The sequence below is a fragment of the Canis lupus genome, chromosome 23 (assembly GCF_011100685.1).
Source record: "Canis lupus familiaris isolate Mischka breed German Shepherd chromosome 23, alternate assembly UU_Cfam_GSD_1.0, whole genome shotgun sequence".
NCBI lineage: Eukaryota > Metazoa > Chordata > Mammalia > Carnivora > Canidae > Canis > Canis lupus.
Genome location: NC_049244.1, coordinates 33237390 through 33261582, shown reverse-complemented (window position 1 = coordinate 33261582; position 24193 = coordinate 33237390). Strand labels below are relative to the sequence as shown.

At 41.3% G+C, this 24193-nt stretch overlaps 1 protein-coding gene and 1 non-coding gene across 2 annotated transcripts in view; one reads left to right on the top strand and one right to left on the bottom strand.

The window, feature by feature from the left end:
- Positions 1-24193, bottom strand: part of PCCB (propionyl-CoA carboxylase subunit beta) — a 92214-nt gene that overhangs the window by 43432 nt on the left and 24589 nt on the right. The window contains exons 7-9 of the mRNA XM_038570966.1: positions 17662-17770; positions 13810-13930; positions 11998-12079 (exon numbers count right to left, since the gene is read on the bottom strand). Coding sequence (XP_038426894.1) covers positions 11998-12079; positions 13810-13930; positions 17662-17770 — 312 coding nt within the window. The remainder of the gene's footprint in view (positions 1-11997; positions 12080-13809; positions 13931-17661; positions 17771-24193) is intronic.
- LOC119865510 lies at positions 23855-23916 on the top strand. Its single transcript, XR_005377332.1, has one exon. It is a non-coding gene; the product is annotated as a U7 small nuclear RNA (small nuclear RNA).

Here is a 24193-nt window from a genome sequence, read left to right as displayed (position 1 = left end):
ATGCCCACTATCACGACCATTACTCATCACTGCATTTGATAAAATATGGAGCTATAGACAATGCAGCTGGACAAGAGAAAAAAGGGCATAAAACAACTATAAAGAAAAAGAACCATTTTCATATAATTATTATTCGGAGAAGATGGCATAGTCGAAGGATCCTAAGCTCACCTTGTCCCATGGATACAAGATAACATATCAGCATAAGTAACCCAGAGAACAATCTGAAGACTGGCAGACAAACCATACAGCTAAAGGTAAAGAAGAGGAACATCAAGGAAGGTAGGAAGGGCAAAGACACAGTTGAAAGTGAAAGACCATGGCCATCCATGGTGAGGAGGTAGCCAGTGGCTAGAGAAGGAGGAAAAAAACAGATTTTCACCCTGAGGAGCCCACACAGGGAAGATGAATTCCCATAATATTTAGCTCTGAAATTGAGAGGAGCTGAATTTTTTTGAGTTCTTACAACCAGCAGAACTTAAAACCTGGAATTTAAAAAATTTGGAGGACTGGGCTCTAGAGAGCCCAGAGGGCCTTAGCAAACAGAGTCTCCAACCTAACAAGATAGCACAACAAACAACCAGAGCAGATACAGTCTGGTAGCAGAAGTTTGTAAAACACTGGGGAGACAGGAGGGAGAGTGATTTATTCATCTCAGGGCATGGCCCAGAGAGGTAGGGATCAAGGAGAGACTCCTCCAGGAACACAGAAGCTATCATGAGCCATTTCCCTCCCCCACTCCCCAGCATAAACACCAGGCCACCTGCAGGGACCAGCACAGAGTGAACACTAACGTGCTTACACCAAGCCTTGTCCCCTCTATGCTTCAGTAGATCCACCCATCCCAGTCAGGCTTGCTTAGTCTCCCAGAATACTGGCACAAACCCCACCAATTCATCTCCCAACCAGCACATTTTGCAGGACCTCAGTTCTGGCAACAATGGCAGGCCTCGTCTTCCAAGCAGATCAGTCCACATGTGGGTTAAGATACACCCCCACTGCCCACAATAAACAAAGACAGCTTCTGCAGACAACTGGTCTGAAGGAAAAAGTCAGGACTCAACAGAAAAGCACACGCAGCACACATAGGAGATACTCCCTGAAGCACAGGCCCTGGGGAGCATGGGGGACACTACATCACAGGGCACACCACAAAACCTCTTCTTCATAAGGCCATTACCTTCAAGAGCATGAGATATAGCTGTCTCCAAACTCACAGAAATAGACACAGAGTTAGACAAAATGAGGAGACAGGGGAGTATGTCCCAAATGAAAGAAGAGAACAAAACCATAACAAGAGACCTAAGCGAAATGGATATAACTAATATGCCTGATAGAGAATTTAAAGTAAAGATCATAAAGATACTCACTAGACCTAAGAGTGGAGGACATCATTGAGACCTTTAACAAAGAGATAAAAAAGATCCAATCAGAGATGATGAACACAATACATGAAATTAAAAGTAAACTTGATAGAACAAAAAGCAAGCTAGATGCAGTAGAGGAATGAACTAATGACTTGGAAGACAAAGTAATGGAAAGTAACTGAGCAGAGCAAATGAGAAGGAAAAAAATACATAAACTGAGGACAGTCTTTGAGAACTCAGTGACTCCATCAAGCATAAAAACATTCACATCACAGAGATCCAGAAGGAGAAGAGACAAAAGGGTGATGGAAATTTATTTGAAGAAATAATAGCTAAAAACTTCCCTAATCCGGGGAAGAAAATAGATATCCAGATACAGGAGGTACAGAGAACCTTCCCCTCAAAAAATCAACACCAGGCAGTCCACACCAAGACATATAGTAATTAAAAATAACAACAACAAAAAAAAAAAGGGACAAGAAAAAAAATTTTAAAGCACCAAGAGAAAAGAAGACCGTTATAAACAAGGGGAAACCCCATAAGGCCATCAGTGAATTTTTAAGGAGAAAGTCTGCAGGCAAGAAGTGGTATGATATATTCATATATTCAAAGTGCTGAAAGGGAAAAATCTGCAGCTAAGAATGATCTATCCAGCAAAGCTATTACTCAGAATGGAAGGAGAGATCAAGAGTTTCTCAAGCAAACAAAAACTAAAGGAATTCATGATCACTAAACAAGCCCTGCGAGAAATATTAAAGGGACCCTTTGAATGGAAAAGAGACCATAAGTGAGTATGAGAAAAAAGAAAAGCAATAAAAATGAGTACTTCTGCAAAAATCAGTCAAGGGATTCACAAAATAAAAGGATGTAAAGTATGACACCATATACCTGACTCATGAGGGGCAGAGGCATAAACAATGAGTTCAAACTTAAGCAACCATCAATTTTATATAGACTGTTCTATGCAGGTGGTATAAACAAATCTATGGTAAACACAAATCAGAAACCAGTAATAGATACGCACAGAATAAAGAAAAAAGAATCCAAGTATATCACTAAAGAAAGCCAGCAAACTGTGACAGAAAAAAGTAAGAAAGGAACAGAGAAGAACTACAAAAATAACCATAAAACAAGAAACAAAATGACAATAAATACATATCTATTGGGACGCCTGGGTGTCTCAGCGGTCAAGAGTGTGCCTTCAGCCCAGGGCATGATCCTGGAGTCCTGGGCTCGAGTCCCACACTGGGCTCCCTTCATGGAGCCTGCTTCTCTCTCTCCCTTGTCTCTCCCTCTCTCTGTATGTCTCTCATGAATAAATAAATAAAATCTTAAAAAAAAATCTATCAATAATTACTTTGTTGGGGCACCTGGGTGGCTCAGTGGTTGAGCATCTGCCTTCAGCTCCAGCTGTGATCCCAGGGTCCTGGGATCGAGTCCCACATTGATCTCCCCGCAGGGAGCTTGCTTCTCTCTGTGTCTCTGCCTTTCTCTGGGTCTCTCATGAATAAATTTTAAAACTAATAATAATAATTACTTTGTAAATGGACTTAAACATTTTAATCAAAAGACCAGGGTGACAGAATAGACAAAAAAGCAAGATCTATCTATGTGCTGCCCACAAGAGATTCATTTCAGACCTCAAGACACCTGCAGATTCAAAGTAAGGGGACAGAAACACACTTATCATGCAAACAAGTATCAAAAGCAAGCTGAGGTAGCAATACTTAAAATCAGACAAAACAGACTTAAAAAAAAGACTGTAACAAGAGACAAAGAAGCACAGCTCTATAATAATTAAAACAACAATCCAACAAGAGGATTTAACAACTATAAATATTTACACATACAATATGGGAGCACCCAAATACATAAAAGTTACTAACCTAAAGGAAATAATCAAAGTAATACGATAATACCAGGAGATTTTAATATCTTACATCAATGGACAGATCATCCCAACAGAACATCAACAAGTAAACAGTGGCTTTGAATGACACACTAGATCAGATGGATTTAACAGACATATTCAGAACATTCCATCCTAAAACAGAATACACACTCTTCTCAAGTGCACATGGAATATTCTCCAGAATAGACCTCTCCTTATGCCACAAAACAAGTCTTCACAAATTCAAAAAGATGGAAGTCATACCATGCATCTTTTCCAACCACAATGCTACTAACCACAGAAAAAACCTGGAAGGAACACAAATACACGAAGGTTAAATAATATGCTACTAAACAATAAATGAGTCAACCAAGAAATCAAAGAAGAAATAAAAAATTACATGTAAACAAATGGAAATGAAAACCCAACAGTTCCAAATCTGGGATACCACAAAAGCAGTTCCAAGAGGAAAGCTGATAGTAATATCTCAAGAAGGAAGAAAAATAACAAATAAACAACCTAACATTACACATGAAGGAGCTAGAAAAAGGACAAACAAAACTCTAAACCAGCAGAAGGAAAGAAATAACAAAGATTAGAATAGAAATAAATGATACAGAAACTAAAACAATAGAGCTGATCATTGAGCCTTTCATGAAGATGGCACCGAAGGCAAAGAAGGAAGCCTCTGCCCCTCCCAAAGCTGAAGCCAAAGCAAAGGCTTTGAAAGCTAAGAAAGTGGTGCTGAAAGGCCTACACAGTCACAAAAAAAAAAGATCCATATGTCACCTACATTCCGATGACCCAAGACCCTGTGTCTCCAAAGGGACCTCAAATATCCTCGAAAGAGCGTCCCCAGGAGAAACAAGCTTGATCACTATGCCATCATCAAGTTCCCCCGACTACTGAGTCAGCCATGAAGAAAATAGAAAACAACACACTTGTGTTCATTGTGGATGTCAAGGCCAATAAGCACCAGATCAAACAGACTGTGAAGAAGCTCCATGACATTGATGTGGCCAAGGTCAACATCTTGATCAGGCCTGATGGAGAGAAGAAAGAATATGTTCGACTGGCTCCTGACTGTGATGCTTTGGATGTTGCCAACAAAATTGGGATAATTTAAACTGAGTCCAGTCAGCTATAAATCTAAATATAAATTTTTTCACCATAAAAAAAAAAAAAAGAACTGATCATTGAAATCAGGAGCCAGTTCTTTGAAAAGATCAAAAACTACTAGCCAGGTTCATTTTTAAAAGGGGGGGGGAGGGTCGCACCTGGGTGGCTTAGTCAGTTGAGTATCCAACTCTTGGTTTGGGCTAAGGTCATGATCTCAGGGTGGTGGATTGGCCCCATGTAAGGCTCCACATTCAGTGTGGAGTCTGCTTTTGTCTCTCCCTCTGATCCTCCCCAACTCATGCACATGCACGCATTCTCTCTCAAATTAATTGATTAACTTTAAAAATCTTTAAAAACAAAAATGGAGAGGGGTGCCTGGGTGGCTCAGTCAGTTAAGTGTCTTACTCTTGGTTTTGGCTTAGGTCACGATCTCAGGGTTGTGAGATCACACCCCACGCTCAGCCTGGAGTCTGCTGGAGATTCTCTCCTTCCGCCTCCCTTTTTCCTTCTCTCTCTCCCTCAACTGTTTTCCTCACTCTTAAATAAATAAATCTTTAAAAAGCAAAAAGAGAGAGAGAGGGAGGGAGGGAGGGAGGGAGGGAGGAGGAAAGGAGGACTCAATAACAAATGAAAGAGGAGAAATAACAACCAACAGCACAGAGGTACAAGTAATTGTAACAATATTATGAAAAATTAGATGCCATCAAACTGGACAACCTAGAAGAAATGAATAACTTCCTAGAAACCTATAACCTACCAAAAGTGAAGAAATAGAAAATTTGAATAGACTGTTTACCAGCAAAGAAATTGAGTCAGTAATCAAAAAGATCCCAAAAAACAAACATTCAGGACAAGAGAGCTTCACAGATGAATTCCACCAAACATTTAAAAAAGAGTTAATACCTATTTTCAAACTATTCCAAAAAACAGAGGAGGAAGGAAAACTCAAATTCATTCTTTGACACCAGTATCACCCTGATACCAAAACCAGTTAAAGATACCACCGAAAAAGATAACTATAGGCCAATATCCCTTATGAACATCGATGAAAAAAATTCTCAACAAAACATTAGCAATCCAAATCCAACAATATATTAAACAAAATCTAACACCACAGTCAAGTGGGATTTATTCTCAAGATTCAAGACTGGTTTAATATTTGTAGAATAATCAGTGTGATACGTCACATCAATAAGAGAAAAGATGGGTGGCTCAGTAGGTGAAGTGTCTGCCTTCAGCTCAGGTCATGATCTCAAGGTCCTGGGATCAGGCCCCACATGAGGCTTCCCTGCTCCATGGGGAGCCTGCTTCTACTTCTCCCTCTGCCCCACACCCCTACTCAGGCTCTCTCTCTCTCTCTGTCACAAATAAATTAATAAAATCTTCTTTTTAAAAAGGGGGATGGGGATCCCTGAGTGGCTCAGCGGTTTGGCGCCTGCCTTTGGCCCAGGGTGCGGTCCTGGGGTCACGGGATCGAGACCCATGTCGGGCTCCTGGTATGGAGCTTGCTTCTCCGTCTGCCTGTGTCTCTGCCTGTCTCTCTCTCTCTCTCTCTCTCTCTCTCTCTCTCTCTCTATGTCTATCATGAATAGATAAATAAAATCATTTAAAAAAATTTTTTAAAAAAGGGGGGGATAGGGGATCCCTGGATGGCTCAGCAGTTTGGCACCTGCCTTTGGCCCAGGGCATGATCCTGGAGTGCTGGGATGGAGTCCCGCATCAGGCTCCCTGCATGGAGTCTGCATCTCCCTCTGCCTGTGTCTCTGCCTGCCTCTCTCTCTCTCTCTCTCTCTCTCTCTCTCTGTCTTTCATGAATAAATAAAATCTTTAAAAAAAAAAAAAAAAGGAGGGGGGTAAAACTATATGATCTTTTCAATAGATGCAGGAAAAAACATGTGACAAAGTACAACATGCATTCATGATAAAAACCCTCAACAGAGTAGGTTCAGGGGTGCCTAGGTGGCTCAGTTAATTAAGCATCCAGTAGTGTGAAGCCTGCTTAAGATTCTCTCTCCTTCTCCCTCTGCCCCTCCCCACTCATGCATATGCTCTCTAAAAAAAAATAATAAAAACAAAAATGAAAAATGGAAAAAAAAAAAAGTAGGTTCAGAGGGAACATACCTCAACATAATAAAGGCCTAATATGAAAAACCCACAGTGAACATCATACTCAATGGGGAAACACTGAGAGCTTTTTCCCTAAGGTCAGGAACAAACAGGAATGTCCACTCACCACTTTTATTCAACATAGTTCTGGAGCTGCTAGCCATAGCAATCAAACAACAAGAAATAAAAGGCACCCAAACTGCTAAGCAAGAAGTAAATTTTCACTCTTGCAGATGATATGATACTTCATACAGAAAACCCTACAGACTCCACTGAAAAACTACTAGAATTGATAAACAATTTCAACAAAATTGCAGGATTCAAAATCAATGTACAGAAGTCTGATGCATTTCTAATACACTAATAGTGAAACAGCAGAAAGTGAAATTAAGAGAACAATCCCATTTACAACTACACCAAAACCAATAAAATACCTAGGAATAAATTCAACCAAAGAGGTAAAAGACCTGCACTCTGAAAACTATAAACCACTGATGAAAGAAATTCAAGACAATAGAAAGAAATTGAAAGACCTTCCATGCTCATAGACTAGAAGAACAAATATTGTTAAAATGTCTGTTAAGGAGGCCACATAATTTAATGAGCACTGGGTATTATGTAAGATTGATGAATCACTGAACTCTAGCTCTGAAACTAAAAATATACTGTATGTTAATTGAATTTATATTTTTAAAAAATGTTTTTTAATCTCTATATTACCCAAAGCAATCTACAGATTTAATGCAATTCCTATCAAGATTTTTCAGAGCTAGAACAAACAAATTCCAACAGCATTTTTCAGAGCTAGAACAAACAATCCAAAAAAGACCCCAAATATTCAAAGCAATCTTGAAAAACTGAACTGGAAATATCACAATTCCAGACCAAATTATATTACAAATTTGTCATAATGCCACTGGTAGTATGGTACTGGCATAAAAACAGACACATAGATCAATGGAACGGAATATAAAAACCAGAAATAAACTCACAATATGGTCAATTAATCTTAAATAAATTGACATAAAAATCCTAGAAGAGACCACAGGCAATGTCTCTGACATTGGCCATAGCAACATTTTTCTAGATAGGTCTCCAGAGGCAAGGAAAACAAAAGAAAAAATAAACTACTGGAACTTCATTAAAATAAAAAGCTTCTGCACAGCAAGGGAAACAATAAAACTAAAAGGCAACCTACAAAATGGGAAAAGATATTTGCAAATGACATATCTGAGAAAGGTAAGTACCCAAATGATATACTTAGACACTCCAAAAACAAATAATCCAATCAAAAATGGGCATAAGATAGGAATAGATATTTCACCAAGAAGCCAAGAAGATATCCAGAAGCTAACAGACACATGAAAAGACGCCCAACGTCAGTCATCATTATGGAAATGCAAATGAAAACTACAGTGTGATATCACCTCACAACTGTCAGAATGACTGAAATCAACAACACAAGAACAAGTTTTGGTGAGGATGTGGAGAAAAAGGAATCCTCCTGCACTATTGATGGGAATGCAAACTGATGAAGCCACTGTGGAGAACAGTCTGCAGTTTCCTCAAAAAGTTAAAAATAGAACTACCCTACAATCCAGCAATCACACTACAGGGTATTTACCAAAAAAATACAAAAACACTAATTCAAAGGAATACATACACCTCTCTATTTATAGCAGCACTATTTACTCATAGCCAAGATATGGAAGCAGCCTAAGTGTCCATCAATTGAAGAATGGAATCTTGTCATTTGCAACAACATGGATGGAGCTAGACAGTATAATGCTAAGTAAAATAAGAGAAGACAAATACCATATAATTTCACTCATATATGGAATTTAAGAAAGCAAATAAATGAACAAAGGGAAAAGAGAGAGAGAGTGAGAGTGAGGGAGGGAGGGAGAGAGAGAGAAGCCAAGAAACAGACTATTAACTGTAGAGAACAAATTGAAGATTACTAGAGGAGGGGTGGGTGGGGGATGGGTGAAATAGGTGATGGGGATTAAGAAAGGCATTTGTGATAAGAACTGGTTAACATATGAAAGTCCTGAATGACTATGTTGTACACCTGAAATTAATATAACACTGTGGGATGCCTGGGTAGCTCAGTAGTTAAGCATCTGCCTTCGACTCAGGGCATGATCCTGGGGTCCTGAGATCAAACCCCACATTGAGCTCCCTGTATGGAGCCTGCTTCTCCCTCTGCCTATGTCTCTGCCTCTCTCATGAATAAATAAAATATTCTTTAAAAAAAATAACAATGTATGTTAACTATGCTAGAATTAAAATTTTAAACTTAATTTAAAAAACTATTTTCAGGGCAGCCCCGGTGGCTCAGTGGTTTATCGCCGCCTTCAGCCCAGGGCCAGATTCCGGGGACCCGGGATTGAGTCCCACGTCGGGCTCCCTGCATGGAGCCTGCTTCTCCCTCTGCCTGTGTCTCTGCCTCTCTCTCTCTCTCTCTGTCTCTCATGAATAAATAAATAAAATCCTTAAAAAAAAAAAAAAAACTATTTTCATGTAGATAGTATACTATTACACTTCAAAACTCCCCAAAAATTAACAGTAAAAAACAATTACAAATAATGAGAAGTTAATAGGCAACAGGATAGAAAACAGCAGAAATCAATATATACCTTAAAAAAATAATTAGAAGATAGAAAAGACTCCATTTACAATAAAAAGGTTAGATACTTAGGAATAAACTTAACCAAAAAATATGAACAACCTATACAGGGTAATCTTTAGAAGAATTCTTAAGGGGGGGAAAGTACACTTTAACAAGCAAAAATGCAACCTATGTTTTTAGATTGTTTCAGATACATAAGGATGTCAATTCTCCAAAGTTAGTTTTTAACATGATTTTAACAGGATCTCAATAAAAGCAACAGGATTCCCTATTTGCACTGTCACTGCCCCCAAAACAAGACAAACTCTAGAGTTCACGTGGAAAAGCAAACAAGCAAGACTAGGCAAGAAAACTCTGAATAGTCATCAATAGGAACTATTCCTGCCAGATGTAAAAGCATCCCATAAACTGTCAATAATGAAGGCACCATGATTGTGGCTGAGTGTTGAAGAGACTGTGAAGCAACTGGAACCCTGAGATGCTGCTGGTGGGGGTGCCAATTGGCATAATCCCTTGGAAGCCACTTTGGCAACATCCACTAAAGACAAGCACATCCTACAACGTGGTACTTTCACTGTAGAGCTCCAACAGAAATGTGTAATTTACTTAATAAATCACGTAACAAAGTGTTCATATCAGAATTATCGCTAACAGTCCCAAACTAAAAATGACCCAAATGCCCACCAATAGTAGGTTAACTGTGGTCTGTTCATACAAGAGACTAAAGAGAGACCAATGAGAACAATATGAACAAATCTCACAAACACAATGTTAAGTCAAAGAAACCAGACACAGGAAGCCATAGAATTCTGTTTATACAATGGAGAAAAACAAAAAATCCTAATCTACACTGTCAAAAGTCAGTATGGTAGTTTCTCTAGAGGCTTGCATAGAAAGAGTGACTGGCATGAGATCACCAGGGAGGCAGGCTTCTGTTTCTCTATGTGATGCATTTCATTTGATCTGTTCTACATACGTTTTTCTGTTACTTAAGGAAGTATTTTTTCATAATGGTTACCTCTAACTATATCTATTTAAAGACTTAATCCTCTGGATTTAGCAACTAGAGAAGTCATTAGCAGGTCTATCATTCAAGAAAGAGAAAATCAGAGGCCACATTCCAGTGAGGAGGAAAGAAGAGACAAGAGGGCTTTAAGTGGAAAGGGAGAAAATTTGGACAGCAGTTAAACAGAGATATGGGTTAAGAAGAGTTTTTTTCTTTTTTAGCAGACAAAAAAAAAATATATATATATATATATAACTATATTTTATATATATATATATTTGATATATATATGTATCAAAGCTTGTTCATACATATTTATTGCTAGAGGGAGGAGTAAAAGGAAGAAGAAATTAAGAGATTTACAAAAACCGGTCAAGAAAGCAAGACACCAGGTGGGGAAGGATGGAGTCAGAAGCCCAGGTAGAGGTACCTCATTCTTCAAGTCTGGGGAAACATGGAGGGACGGCGAGATGGAGAAATCCTCACCTACAGGGAGTAAGGAACCTGATGCTTTCAATTTTCTCCATGAAGGAGAAAATGCCCAAGTCATCAGACCAGAGTGGGAGCAGAGAAAGGAAGGGTCAGATCTAGCCTTAGGAAGTGAAGAAGATAAGAACAGGTGCTGAGGGGAGGCCAGATAGGCACCCTAAGTGCCCAGGCCAGCTACAGTAGGGCTCTGGGCTTTCCTCTAGCAACCACAGATGAAGCAGATGAGGCTCTACAGAGCAAAAGAATCAGGGGAGCTAACGACAGAGACCCTATTTTACCTTCTTTGGACCTAAAACTACCCATGCCATGTACACGTTTGCTCTCCATCTCTCTCACCCAAATATAAAGGTCCCTGAGGCAGGGATTTTCCGTCACAGTATCCCATAGTTCCAGTACTAAGAACAGTGCCTGGCCATTGGTACCTGGCAGAAAGGCAGATTCTAAGCTGAGCCAAGAAGGTAGAGGCCAGGAGGGCTGAGGGCTCCAGAGGAATGGGAAGATTGAGGGCTGGAGAGTCAAGGAGCCGAGGCAGTGGGAGACAGGCACAAGTATGAGGGTATAGAGAGTCCCTCAAGCTGAGGTCAGAGAAAGGCAAACTTATCAAGATCTATTCTCCACAGCTCAAATGGTATTCAACAGGCTACAGAATCCAGCAATGAGGAGGAGCGGAGTCTAGCCATGGCTGCTGGTTCATGCTGGCTCCCCAGAATAGGGGAGAAGGGTACAGGCCACTGGGAGAACCAGGACTCTGGGAAAGGTTGTGCCCACAGAGCCACCTGTGTTCAATCAGGCAAGGACTGCAGAGAGCACAGTGTACACATGAGAGTATGTGGGAGACATGGTCATGCCTCCAACTTGCCCCAACACTGACTTTTTCACTTAATGATCCAGGAATCTGCTACACAGAGAAAAAAGGTAAAAATGAAAATGACTCTTGTCCTCTCCAGACCTATACATACCCCTACTATCTTGTCATAGGATAACTTGTGTACTCTCATTTCTCTAGAAAAACAAATGCCCACTGAGCATAAGGTCCAAAGGTTCCTAACCAAAAGTCTCCCTGACCTAAACTCCAGACTTTGGGGACATAGACCCTTCTCTATGCACCTCACAGTCCTGTCTAAAGACCCCTGAAATCTCCTTGTTCAACTGGCTTGCCACCCTCCCCCGCCAAGTCCAGGAGAGCCAGTAACACGTAACACGGCTACCACCACCAGCTCTTCCTAGAACTCACTACTGAGTGGCCCCTGTCCTGTGCCCGCCATGCTCTGCTTGTGTTGCCCAACATTAAAGCCTGTGGGCTTGGCACTTCCTCCCTACGTCAAAGCACAAGGACCTTGGTCATGGCTGAGCTAGCACAGACAAGGCCAGCAGATGTGGCACTTACAGAATGGATGATGTCCACCATGTTGTAGGCTTTGGTCGATTCCAAGGGGACAATTGTGTCAAGCTCAGGAACCATACGGTCACTTTGAAAAGAAAAAAAAAAGCAAATACAATCAACATGGGAAGAGCCAGTGGCTGGGAGATGGGAGAGACATCAAGAGGATTAGGCAGATTCTGTCCCTATTGGGCTTGCAAAGTATCCTGAAAAATGCATTCCTTTCTTACCACCATGTCAAACTGAACTTGAGTTTGATATTAACCCAAAAGATCTTTGTTTTGATTTACTGGGGAAAAATGAGCTTATTCTCCTGAATGTGGTTCTATCATTTATCCTCTCTGAACACCTCCTACGGTGTGGGGTGCTACAGGACTGCAGTGAAGACAATACTGTTCTAGCAAGTCCTGCTCTCACTTCCTGAGACATTAAAAATAAAAGAACAAGGACCTGGAAATGCAAAGTCAGAATTCTGCTACTGAACACTGTGGGTTCACATTCCTTTTGGAAAATAAACCTGCTAGAGCTCCTTTACCAAAAAAGTAAACTCCAGGCCCTCTGGTGGGGAGAATCACTGAGGACCAACCAGAGCTAGGCTCATGGCTCTCTGCTTCCTCATGCATCTACGTGGCTGAGGAAGGAGCCCGCCACGACCCACTGCCATACCACATGAGGACTTGGCAGCAACATGCTGTTCTCCCACATGCTCTCACCTCCTCCTGGCCCAGACAGGCAGGCAAGGGTTATTCAGGCCCTGAGGTATATACCTGAGCTGAGGTTTGGCCTTGGTATAGCCACATGCCCCATTAAGCTCAGCTTCCCAGAGAACTCTACACTAGGGTATTGAATATAGCCCTACTGGATAAAGTCCTCCCCCTTACTTTTCATTTGCAACCTATACACAAGCTACTCTGGGATCACATGGAGAGGAGATATGGCTGGGCCTAAGCAGGCTATTCAGTCATTCCTAGGCCCCTGGGCTCTAATACCTTCAAATGGTGTCCTAAACTTTTCAAGAACCCCAAACAGTATAGATTCTCAGAAAAAGAGGCTGTGTCCATCATTATGGGCCTGTGAACACCCTCCCTTTCATGACTATACATAATACACCAGTACTTAGGTCCTCTAAGGAGTGGGGCTGGAGCAGGTGGGAGCCCAGGTCCATCCCATGGAGCAATGTCTACTAATGGCTTCTTACTGTGAGATATAATTCTAAATCCCTTCTGCAAAACAAAGGCCAGGCCAAGTGAGTTTGAAGTAGCTTGAGTCTGAAGTTTGAATCTCAGAGTGGAAACAAAATGGAGAAGAAAGCACCCAGAGATCTAAAGCAGTAGTTCCCCAGCTGAACCTCTGGCTTACTAAGTGGTGCCCCCACATCAGGCAGTAGTCCCAATATCACGAAGGAGAGAGTCTTCCCTAGGAAGCCAGCAATTCACCCTTCCCCTACGCTGCCACAAGCAGATGTGTACAAGCATGTTTCCTAAGGGCGCATTATCTGTACCATTTCACATCAAAACAAAATACATTTTCATTTCCAATTCTGGACAAATCAGGACTGACAGAAGTCAATTGGGGGAGAGGAGGCTTTTTACTCCCAAGCTATTTATCAGATATTACAGGAAAAAAAGTGGATACAAATAAAATTTTTCTTTGCTCCTGTACTCAAACATGCCACCACCGTGCCAACACCTGGGAGCCTCACTGGCTCCACTCCACAGTCTACTCCAAGCTGCCCAATAAGGCAGACCATGGAGGTCCTGTCAGGGCAGAGAAGCCAGAAAAGGGCAATGAGAGTCGGTGCGCTTGCCTGCAACTCACCTGGGATCATGACATTCGCAGATGGGAGCTGGGTCCTGATTGCTGAGCGGCAGGTAGTTGAAGAACTCCCGGAGATTACACAAGGCATCAACATCATTTTCAAAAGCTCTGTGGGCAACACCTGAGAAAATAGAGAAGCTATGATGGCCTGGCCACCTGTCAGGCTAAAGGTGCTGCTTCATATGCACCTGCCCCTCCTAAGGCGTGTCTGCAGACTACTCATAGCTCTGTGAGGATGAGATAGCACACACCACACCCCCTCGTCTGTGCACCCTGGTCCCTCTGCTCTATACCCACACATCTCTGCAAGGTCATGCCTTTCTTTATTCCCCACGGCCCTCATGTGCCATCGTCATCCTATATGGGCGTTTTCTTCACTCTCTTCTCCACAATACCTATTGTCCATTTCCCTGCTGTCTGCATGACATCTCCCCTAGAATATCAGTTCTAGCAGAGTAGAACCCAGCCCATCTTAACCACTATAGTCCCACATCAAGAATCACACCTAGTTATAGATTCCCTTAGCTTTCAAAAATGCTGAAAAATTAAAAAAAAAAAAGAATAATGGACCCGGTCATGGTCCTCAGGAATGGTGGAGGGGAAGGAGCAGAACCACGTGAGCCTGGTGAGAAAGAAAGCCATCATTCCTCAAGAATATTCTGAAATCAAAGAACAGCCAAACAACGCCACAGACATGATGGAGGAAGTAGGGCCAGAAACTCTCTTCCAGACTCCCTGCTTCCACTATTTCTCCTACCACCTCTTCTCCACACAGCAGCCAAACAACTTTTTAAGCCAGATTATGTCATGTCTCCAGCCACCCTCCTTGCTGTTCACTGAACATGCCAGCCATTCTCCCTCCCTCCTTTGCACTGGCTACTCTCTCTGCCTGCAATGTTCTCCCCTAGACAGTCATGCAGTTAATTCCTTCAGATCTGCTCAACTGCTACCCTCAGAGTGAGGCCTATTCTTACCACCCCACTTCAAACTATAAAAATCCCAGGTCCCTTTACCCTGTTGTATTTTTTCCATAGCACAGATTACCTTCTAACATATTATACAATGGTCTTTATTTATCAAGTTGTTTATGGTCTATCTCTTGTGCTAGAATATAAGAGCCACAGAGGCAGGATCTTTTTTCTTTCACAAAGGTATTCCTAGCACATAGGACAATGCTTGACACACAGGCATGAGATGAACATCCACTGAATAAATGTTTCAGCTCAACACAGAATTCTTTTGTTCAAGAAATACTTATAGAGACACCTGGGTGGCTCAGTGGTTGAGCGTCTGCCCTCGGCTCAGGGGAATGATCCTAGGGTCTTGGGATCGAGTCCTACATCAGGCTCCCTGGAGGGAGCCTGCTTCTCCCTCTGCCTATGTCTCTATCTCTCTGTGTCTCTCAGGAATAAATAAAATCTTAAAAAAAAAAAAAAAAAACTTATAAATTGGTGTAGCCACTTTGAAGGACAGTGTGGCAGTTCCTCAAATATTGAGAGTTAGCATTTGACCCAGAAATTCCACTCCTAGGTATATACAGAGGCAACAAAAACATGAAACACAAAACCTGTACATGAATGTTTACAGCAGCATATTAATGGCAGCCAAAAAGTTGCAGCAATCCAAATGTCCAACTGATCAATGAATAAATAAAATGTGGTACAATCATACACTGAAATATTTTCCTTCCTGCAACATGGATTAACCTTAAAAATGGTATGCTAAGTACAAGAAACTACTCACGAAAGACCATATATCGCAGGACTCCATTTATTTCCATTTCACATATATTTTGAATAGACAAATCCACAGAAAACAGAAGGAAGATCACTGACTGGCTACAGGTGGACTATTTGGGGGAAATGGTGCTAATGTATGCAGGGCTTCTTGGGAGTGATGAAAAGGTTCTAAAATTGTGGTGGTAACTGAAAAACACTGAATACGTAAAATCATTGAATTATATACTCTGAGTATATCACATGTATAACTTATAAATTATATATCAATAAAGCTGTTTTAAGAACAAGGAAAAATATGTATAGAGCATCATTTAGGTCTTGCTCTGGAGAGCTAAATACATCAGATGTCACAAATATTCAGTATTATTTTAGATTCCAGTAAAAAGAAAAACTGCTGCTAATTAAACCATGAGATAAGAGTGTGAGGACCAACTGTGGTGGAGTCAGCAATGAGAAGAGTTCTTATTCTAGCTGTATGCTAGAGATGGAGCTGAGAGCAAGGAATGAGTTAAAGCTGATGCCAACCCAAGGTGAAAATGAACAACTTTTGTGGGTTGGGTGGGGTCAAGACCCCTGATTTAAAAAAAAAATAAAAAAACTGGGGCGCCTGGGTGGCTCTGTCAGTTAAGCATCCAACCCTTGATTTTGGCTCAGGTCATGACCTCAGGGTCACGAGATGAAGTGCTGAGTCAGGCTCCGCACTGGGTGTGGAGCCTGCTTTAGACTCCCTCTCTTCCTCTCCCTCTATCTCTAAAAAGACAAAAACAAAAAGATATTGCATCAATTGGAAGATTTCACACATATAATGGAGGTGTGACTAAGAAAAAAATGCTGAGAACTAAGTGATGACTCAATGTCTTAATCACAGTACACTGAAGTATATAAAATCAGTGTATAAATCAATTAAAATCTTTCAATTTCAGAGAGGCAATTTCTCTTGCCTTCAGTTACACTGTTTATTCTATCACAGTCAATCCTTTCACAATCTGGTGTCTCTTTCCAAAAATATATGGAATTCTCATCATTCCTCTAATAACAAAGGTCTTCATTAATGTCAATTCACGCCCTATTCCCATTTCTGTGCCTCTCTATATAAACAATAACCTTGGGATGCTTGGGTGGCTCAGTGGTTGTGCATCTCTTTGGCTCAGGGTGTGATCCCAAGGTCCTGGAATTGAGTTCCACATCAGGCTCCCCACAGGGAGCCTGCTTCTCCCTCTGCCTCTGTCTCTGCCCCTCTCTCTTTGTATCTCTCATGAATAAGTAAAAAAATATTTAAAAAAAAAAAAACAATAATCTTTGTTTCAGTCCAAAGTACAGAATAATCTTTATACATTCTGAACTTTGCATGTGTGGCACATAACCTCAAAGAAGAGCTGTAACCAAGTTTGTGAAAATGTGGGCCATGACCATCATATTATGACTGTACCTGGCCAATGGCAATTGCTAATACTGCCATCTAAGACATACCTCAACTTTGGATTAAAAGAAACTCACAGGGGCACCTGGGTGACTCAGTACGTTAAGTGTCTGCCTTTGGCTCAGGTCATGATCCTGAGGGTCCTGAGATTAAGCCCATCTTAAAAAATCTTTAAAAAAAAGTCACAGTATAGCATATTTTTAAAGGTTCAAAAGAGTGTGTGTGTGTATATAAATCATACCTCTTGTAACTATCATTTCAGTTGGTTTTAAAAATTTAAAGAACATTGAGACTTTAGTAGTAGCCTATTTTTGTTTTAACAAATTTGAGCTACTAAATCTATCTTATTACATTTGTAGTAAATATTCCATATTACTGTCCTCTCAAATTCAGCCAATTAAGTGATATTAATAAAAGATTGCCATTCTCTTTGGCAGTGTCCAGGTCTCAGAGTTTAAAAATAGTAAGGTGAGGGCAGCCTGGGAGGCTCAGTGGTTTAGCACTGCCTTCGGCCCAGGGCATGATCCTGGAAACCTGGGAACGAGTCCTGCGTTGGGCTCCCTGCATTGGAGCCTGCTTCTCCCTCTGCCTGTGTCTCTGCCAATCTCTCTCTGTGTCTCTCATGAATAAATAAAATTTTCAAAAAAATAAAAAAATAATAAAAATAGTAAGGTGAGCCTGAAGGACTCTAACCTGACATGGTGGTATGCGTTCTGGCACCACCAAGCTCCTCCTGAGTAACATCCTCATTGGTGACAGATTTCACGACATCTGGGCCGGTGATGAACAGGTAAGAAGTATCCTGAAATCAGAATTCCAGATGGATCAATCTCAGAGCATCTTAGAGTTGACACAGCCAAGACAAATGCAGAGAAGTTAGTGATGTGGTAACAGAAGCAGGTTAGGATGCTGCTCAAAGATACCTATCCAAACTAAAGACCCAAGGTTTCCCTGACTCACTACTAAGAAAATCTTCCTTGCATGGTTCTACCTCAGCAAAATTATGTGCAGTGTGCCTAATGTTTCAGGGTCATCCGTCTGTAAACACCTTAATTATGGTGGCCCTTATTCAGAGCTTGCTGTACACCAAGCATTTTTCTAAATTACTTCATGGGATTGTGTCAGTAAGCCTCAGTACTATTATCACTCCCATTTATAAACAGGGAAAGTGAGTCACTGACACAGTAAATATAGTTTACCTAAAATTAACCAGCCACCTTAAATTAAGCCGTTTGGAGACCATAACAATCAATACTTCAGTGTTTTAAGAGTGTGACAGACTTTTAATTTTTAGTTTTTATTTTTTTGTTTGTAATTTAAAGATAAAGGCGTATCATAAAAAATTTTAAAATAGGAGAGACAGTAGAACATAAGTATCTATCCAAGCCCTTATTTCTAGGCCTCCAATTTCCCTCCCCAAAGGCAACCACTGTCAATTTCTCTCCTTGCAAGAGATCCACACATATGTGAGCATTAATACATACATCTGTCCTCTTATTTTCTTTCTAATGCAGTGTCCTACATGCATTGCTCTGAAACTTCTTGAAGACCGTTCTGTATAAGTAGGTCATATATAATCATTTAACTGTCACATACTGATAGGCATTAAGATTATTTTCAGTATTTTGCTAAACAAGCAATTCTGCAGCCAACATCTTACTATAGTCATCTCTGGCAGCTCACTGTTCATTTTCTTTGCCCATTTTTCTATTGGATATTTATTTTTGTGTGGTGAAGAAATTAGTCCTTAGACTAATATATGTGTTTTAGCAGTCAATTTTATGGGTCCTTGGCTTGGAATCCTGCTAGAAAGGTCTAGCTAGAAAGGTCTTTCTTCCAAATCCAGACTCATAAATGTTCACAATAGCATTATCCATAATATTCAAAAACTGGAAAACAACCCAATGTCCATCAACAAGTGAATCTCAGAATAATTATCTCAAAGTAAAGGAGCCAGCATCCACCCATTCCACACCCAATGGAAAAGGAAAAAAAAAAAAAGTATACACTTTTTGTATGTGTTTTATATAGTGTCATTTTGAATGATTCTGTGTAGATAACACTCTAGAAAATGTAAATTAGTTTATTGTGATAGAAAGCAGATGAATGTTTACCTAGAGACAGGGCTGAGAGGGAAGGATGGATTACAAAGATATATGAGGAAACTTTTGGGGGTGGTGCCTATGTTCATTATCTTGACTGTGGTCATGGCTTCATGACAAATGGGTCATGACACATTTGTATGTATGTGTCAAAACTCAAACTGCACAACTTAAATATGTGCAGTTCATCATAGAATTCTAACTCAAAGTTGTAAAAAATGTAGAAATGCAAAGAGCCAAGAATATCTCATACCACTTGAAGAATAAAGAGGGACAACTTGCTATACCAGCCATCAGCATTCATCATACAGCCACTGTAATGAAGACGGTGTGGCGCTGGTGCAAGGATAAGTGAACAGACCAAAAGAGCTCAGTAAAACATTCTTGATATATACTTGATTCATGATATAGGTGGCATTACAGAGTAGGAAAGAATTTTTTTTTTTTTCACTAAAAGGCTCTAGGTCAACTAGGTAACTTTCTTGAAAAAAAGAAAAGAAAAGAAAAGAAACTAGCTTCTATTTCATACTATGTATAAACTTCAATTCCAACAAGATTTAAACGTAAGTGTAGAAAGGTAAAATTATTTTTTTAATAAATGAATTTTTTATTGGTGTTCAATTTACCAACATACAGAATAACACCCAGTGCTCATCCCGTCAAGTGCCCCCCTCAGTGCCCGTGACCCATTCACCCACACCCCCGCCCTCCTCCCCTTCCACCACCCCTAGTGACAGGTAAAATTAAAATAATAAAGCTTTTATAAAATAGAAATGATCTTCATGACTTTGGGGGTTGAAAAAAGTTTAACTAAGACACACTACCCATAAAGTATACATTTCACTTTGGTTCTCCCATCAAAAGGGCACAGAAGCCAGCTTAAAAGACTCCTCACTGGCTAAGTGGGCTCCCTGCATGGAGCCTGCTTCTTCCTCTGCCTGTGTCTCTGCCTCTCTCTCTCTCACTGTGTGCCTATCATAAATAAATAAAAGTTAAAAAAAAGAGTATAAAAAGAGGTGGAGGAGGGGCAAGATGGGTGGAGGAGGGGCAAGATGGCAGAAGAGTAGGGTCCCCAAATCACCTGTCCCCACCAAATTACCTAGATAACCTTCAAATTATCCTGAAAATCTACAAATTTCGGCCTGAGATTTAAAGAGAGCCCAGCTGGAATGCTACAGTGAGAAGAGTTCGCTCTTCTATCAAGGTAGGAAGACGGGGAAAAAGAAATAAAGAAACAAAAGGCCTCCAAGGGGGAGGAGCCCCACGAGGAGCCGGGCTGAGGCCGGGGCGAGTGTCCCCAGGACAGGAAAGCTCCGACCCGGAGATTCAGGACCTGCACCAACCTTCCCGGGCAGAAAGGGGCTCGCAGGGAGTTGGAGCCCGGGGGATGCCCTCGGGCTCCCTGGGACACTACCAGAGCAACTGCGCCCCGGGAGAGTGCGCCGAGCTCCCTAAGGGCTGCAGCGCGCACGGCGGGACCCGGAGCAGCTTGGAGGGGCTCGGGGGGCGGCTCCGGGGAGGGGGCTGCGGGGCGGGAGCAGCTCGGAGTGGCTCGAGCAGCGGCTCCGCGGAGGGGGCTGCGGGGCGGGAGCGCGAATCCAACAGCGCTGACCCGGAGTACAGTGCGCTGGGACACAGCCCAGGATCCAGCCTCCCCCCGGGACAGGCAGAGGCCCGGAGGGCCCAGGAGAGCAAGGACGCTCCTGCCCCGAGCTGAGCAGATCAGCGGCCCCGCCCCGGAGCCTCCAGGTCCTGCAGACGGAGACCTCCAGAGCTACTGCGGGAGCTGAATCCAGGGCTGCAGAGCTGGCCCCGCCACTGGGGTTGTTCCTCCTGGGGCCTCACGGGGTAAACAACCCCCACTGAACCCTGCACCAGGCAGGGGGCAGAGCAGCTCACCCAAGTGCTCACACCTGAAAATCAGCACAACAGGCCCCTCCCCCAGAAGACCAGCTAGACGGCCAAGTTCCAGGGGAAGTCAAGGGACTTAAAGTATACAGAATCAGAAGATACTCCCCCGTTTTTTTTTTTCCTCCTCCTTTTTTTTTCTTTCTTTTTGATTTCTGATTGCTTCCCCCACCCTTTTTCTCACCTTTCTTTCTTTTTCTTTCTCTTTTTCTTCTCTTTTTTCCTTCTTTTCTTTTTTCTTTTATCTTTTTCTCTTTTCTTTCCTTCTCTCTCTTTTTCTCCTTTTCCCAATACAACTTGTTTTTGGCCACTCTGCACTGAGCAAAATGACTAGAAGGAAAACCTCACCTCAAAAGAAAGAATCAGAAACAGTCCTCTCTCCCACAGAATTACAAAATCTGGATTACAATTCAATGTCAGAAAGCCAGTTCAGAAGCACTATTATACACCTACTGGTGGCTCTAGAAAAAAGCATAAAGGACTCAAGAGACTTCATGACTGCAGAATTTAGATCCAATCAGGCAGAAATTAAAAATCAATTGAATGAGATGCAATCCAAACTAGAAGTCCTAACGACGAGGGTTAACGAGGTGGAAGGACGAGTGAGTGACATAGAAGACAAGTTGATAGCAAAGAGGGAAACTGAGGAAAAAAGACAATTAAAAGATCATGAAGATTAAGGGAAATAACAGCCTGAGGAAGAAAAACATACGTTTAATTGGGGTTCCCGAGGGCGCCGAAAGAGACAGAGGGCCAGAATATGTATTTGAACAAATCCTAGCTGAAAACTTTCCTAATCTGGGAAGGGAAACAGGCATTCAGATCCAGGAAATAGAGAGATCCCCCCCTAAAATCAATAAAAACCGTTCAACACCTCGACATTTAATAGTGAAGCTTGCAAATTCCAAAGATAAAGAGAAGATCCTTAAAGCAGCAAGAGACAAGAAATCCCTGACTTTTATGGGGAGGAGTATTAGGGTAACAGCAGACCTCTCCACAGAGACCTGGCAGGCCAGAAAGGGCTGGCAGGATATATTCAAGGTCCTAAATGAGAAGAACATGCAACCAAGAATACTTTATCCAGCAAGGCTCTCATTCAAAATGGAAGGAGAGATAAAGAGCTTCCAAGACAGGCAGGAACTGAAAGAATATGTGACCTCCAAACCAGCTCTACAAGAAATTTTAAGGGGGACTCTTAAAATTCCCCTTTAAGAAGAAGTTCAGTGAAACAGTCCACAAAAACAAGGACTGAATAGATATCATGATGACACTAAACTCGTATCTGTCGATAATAACTCTGAACGTGTACGGGCTTAATGACCCCATCAAAAGGCGCAGGGTTTCAGACTGGATAAAAAAGCAGGACCCATCTATTTGCTGTCTACAAGAGACTCATTTTAGACAGAAGAACACCTACAACCTGAAAATAAAAGGTTGGAGAACCATTTACCATTCGAATGGTCCTCAAAAGAAAGCAGGGGTAGCCATCCTTATATCCTTATATCAGATAAACTAGAATTTACCCCGAAGACTGTAGTGAGAGATGAAGAGGGACACTATCTCAAACTTAAAGGATCTATCCAACAAGAGGACTTAACAATCCTCAATATATATGCCCCGAATGTGGGAGCTGCCAAATATTTAAACCAATTAATAACCAAAGTGAAGAAATACTTAGATAATAATACACGTATACTTGGTGACTTCAATCTAGCTCTTTCTACCCTCGATAGGTCTTCTAAGCACAACATCTCCAAAGAAACGAGAGCATTAAATGATACACTGGACCAGATGGATTTCACAGATATCTACAGAACTTTACATCCAAACTCAACTGAATACACATTCTTCTCAAGTGCATATGGAACTTTCTCCAGAATAGACCACATACTGGGTCACAAATCGGGTCTGAACCGATACCAAAAGATTGGGATCGTCCCCTGCATGTTCTCAGACCATAATGCCTTGAAACTAGAACTAAATCACAACAAGAAGTTTGGAAGGACTTCAAACACGTGGAGGTTCAGAATTCAGATTCAATGAAACGTTGGGACACCTGCACCCCGATGTTTATAGCAGCAATGTCCACAATAGCCAAACTGTGGAAGGAGCCTCAGTGTCCTTCGAAAGATGAATGGATAAAGAAGATGTGGTTTATGTATACAATGGAATATTACTCAGCGATTAGAAACGACAAATACCCACCATTTGCTTCAAAGTGGATGGAACTGGAGGGTATTATGCTGAGTGAAGTAAGTCAATCGGAGAAGCACAAACAGTGTATGTTCTCATTCATTTGGGGAATATAAATAATAGTGAAAGGGAATATAGGGGAAGGGAGAAGAAATGTCTGGGAAATATCAGAAAGGGAGACAGAACATAAAGACTCCTAACTCTGGGAAACGAACTGGGGGTGGTGGAAGGGGAGGAGGGCAGGGGTTGGGGGTGAGTGGGTGATGGGCACTGAGGGGGACACTTGACAGGATGAGCACTGGGTGTTATTCTGTATGTTGGTAAATTGAACACCAATAAAAATTATTTTATTTAAAAAAAAGAGTATAAAAAGACACCCAACATCCCTAGTTATTTGGGAAATATAAATGAAAACTAAGATGAACTACTACTTCACATCCATTAGGATGGCTATTCTCAAGATACTCAAAATAATAAGTGTTGATGATGATATAGAGAAACCAGAACCCTTGTTCTGGGATTGCTGGGAGAAATGTAAGATGGAGCAGCCACTGTGGAAAATAGTATAGGAAAACAGTAGGATGCTTCCTAAAAATATTAAAGAGAAGTAACATTTGACCCAGTAATTCCACTCCTAGGTGTATGCCTTAACAAACTAAAACAGAGATTCAAATAGATACTTGGAGTGTTACAGCTCTTTTAGAATTTGTCTAGCAGGTTTTCCGGTCCTCACCGGAAAACCTCCCCACGGGGAAAAAAAAAAAAAAAAAAAAAAAACAAATAGATACTTGTGCACTATATTTGTTGTAGTATTATTTGCAATAGCCAAAGGTGAAAACAGCTCAAGTGTTCACTGACAGATGAATAGATATGTAATGCGGTATATACATACAAGGGATATTAATCAGCATTAAAAAGGAAGGCAATCCTGACACATATTACAACATGGGTGAACTCTGAAAACATTATGCTAACTGAAATAAGCCAGTCACAAATGGACAAATAGTGTATGATTCCACAAA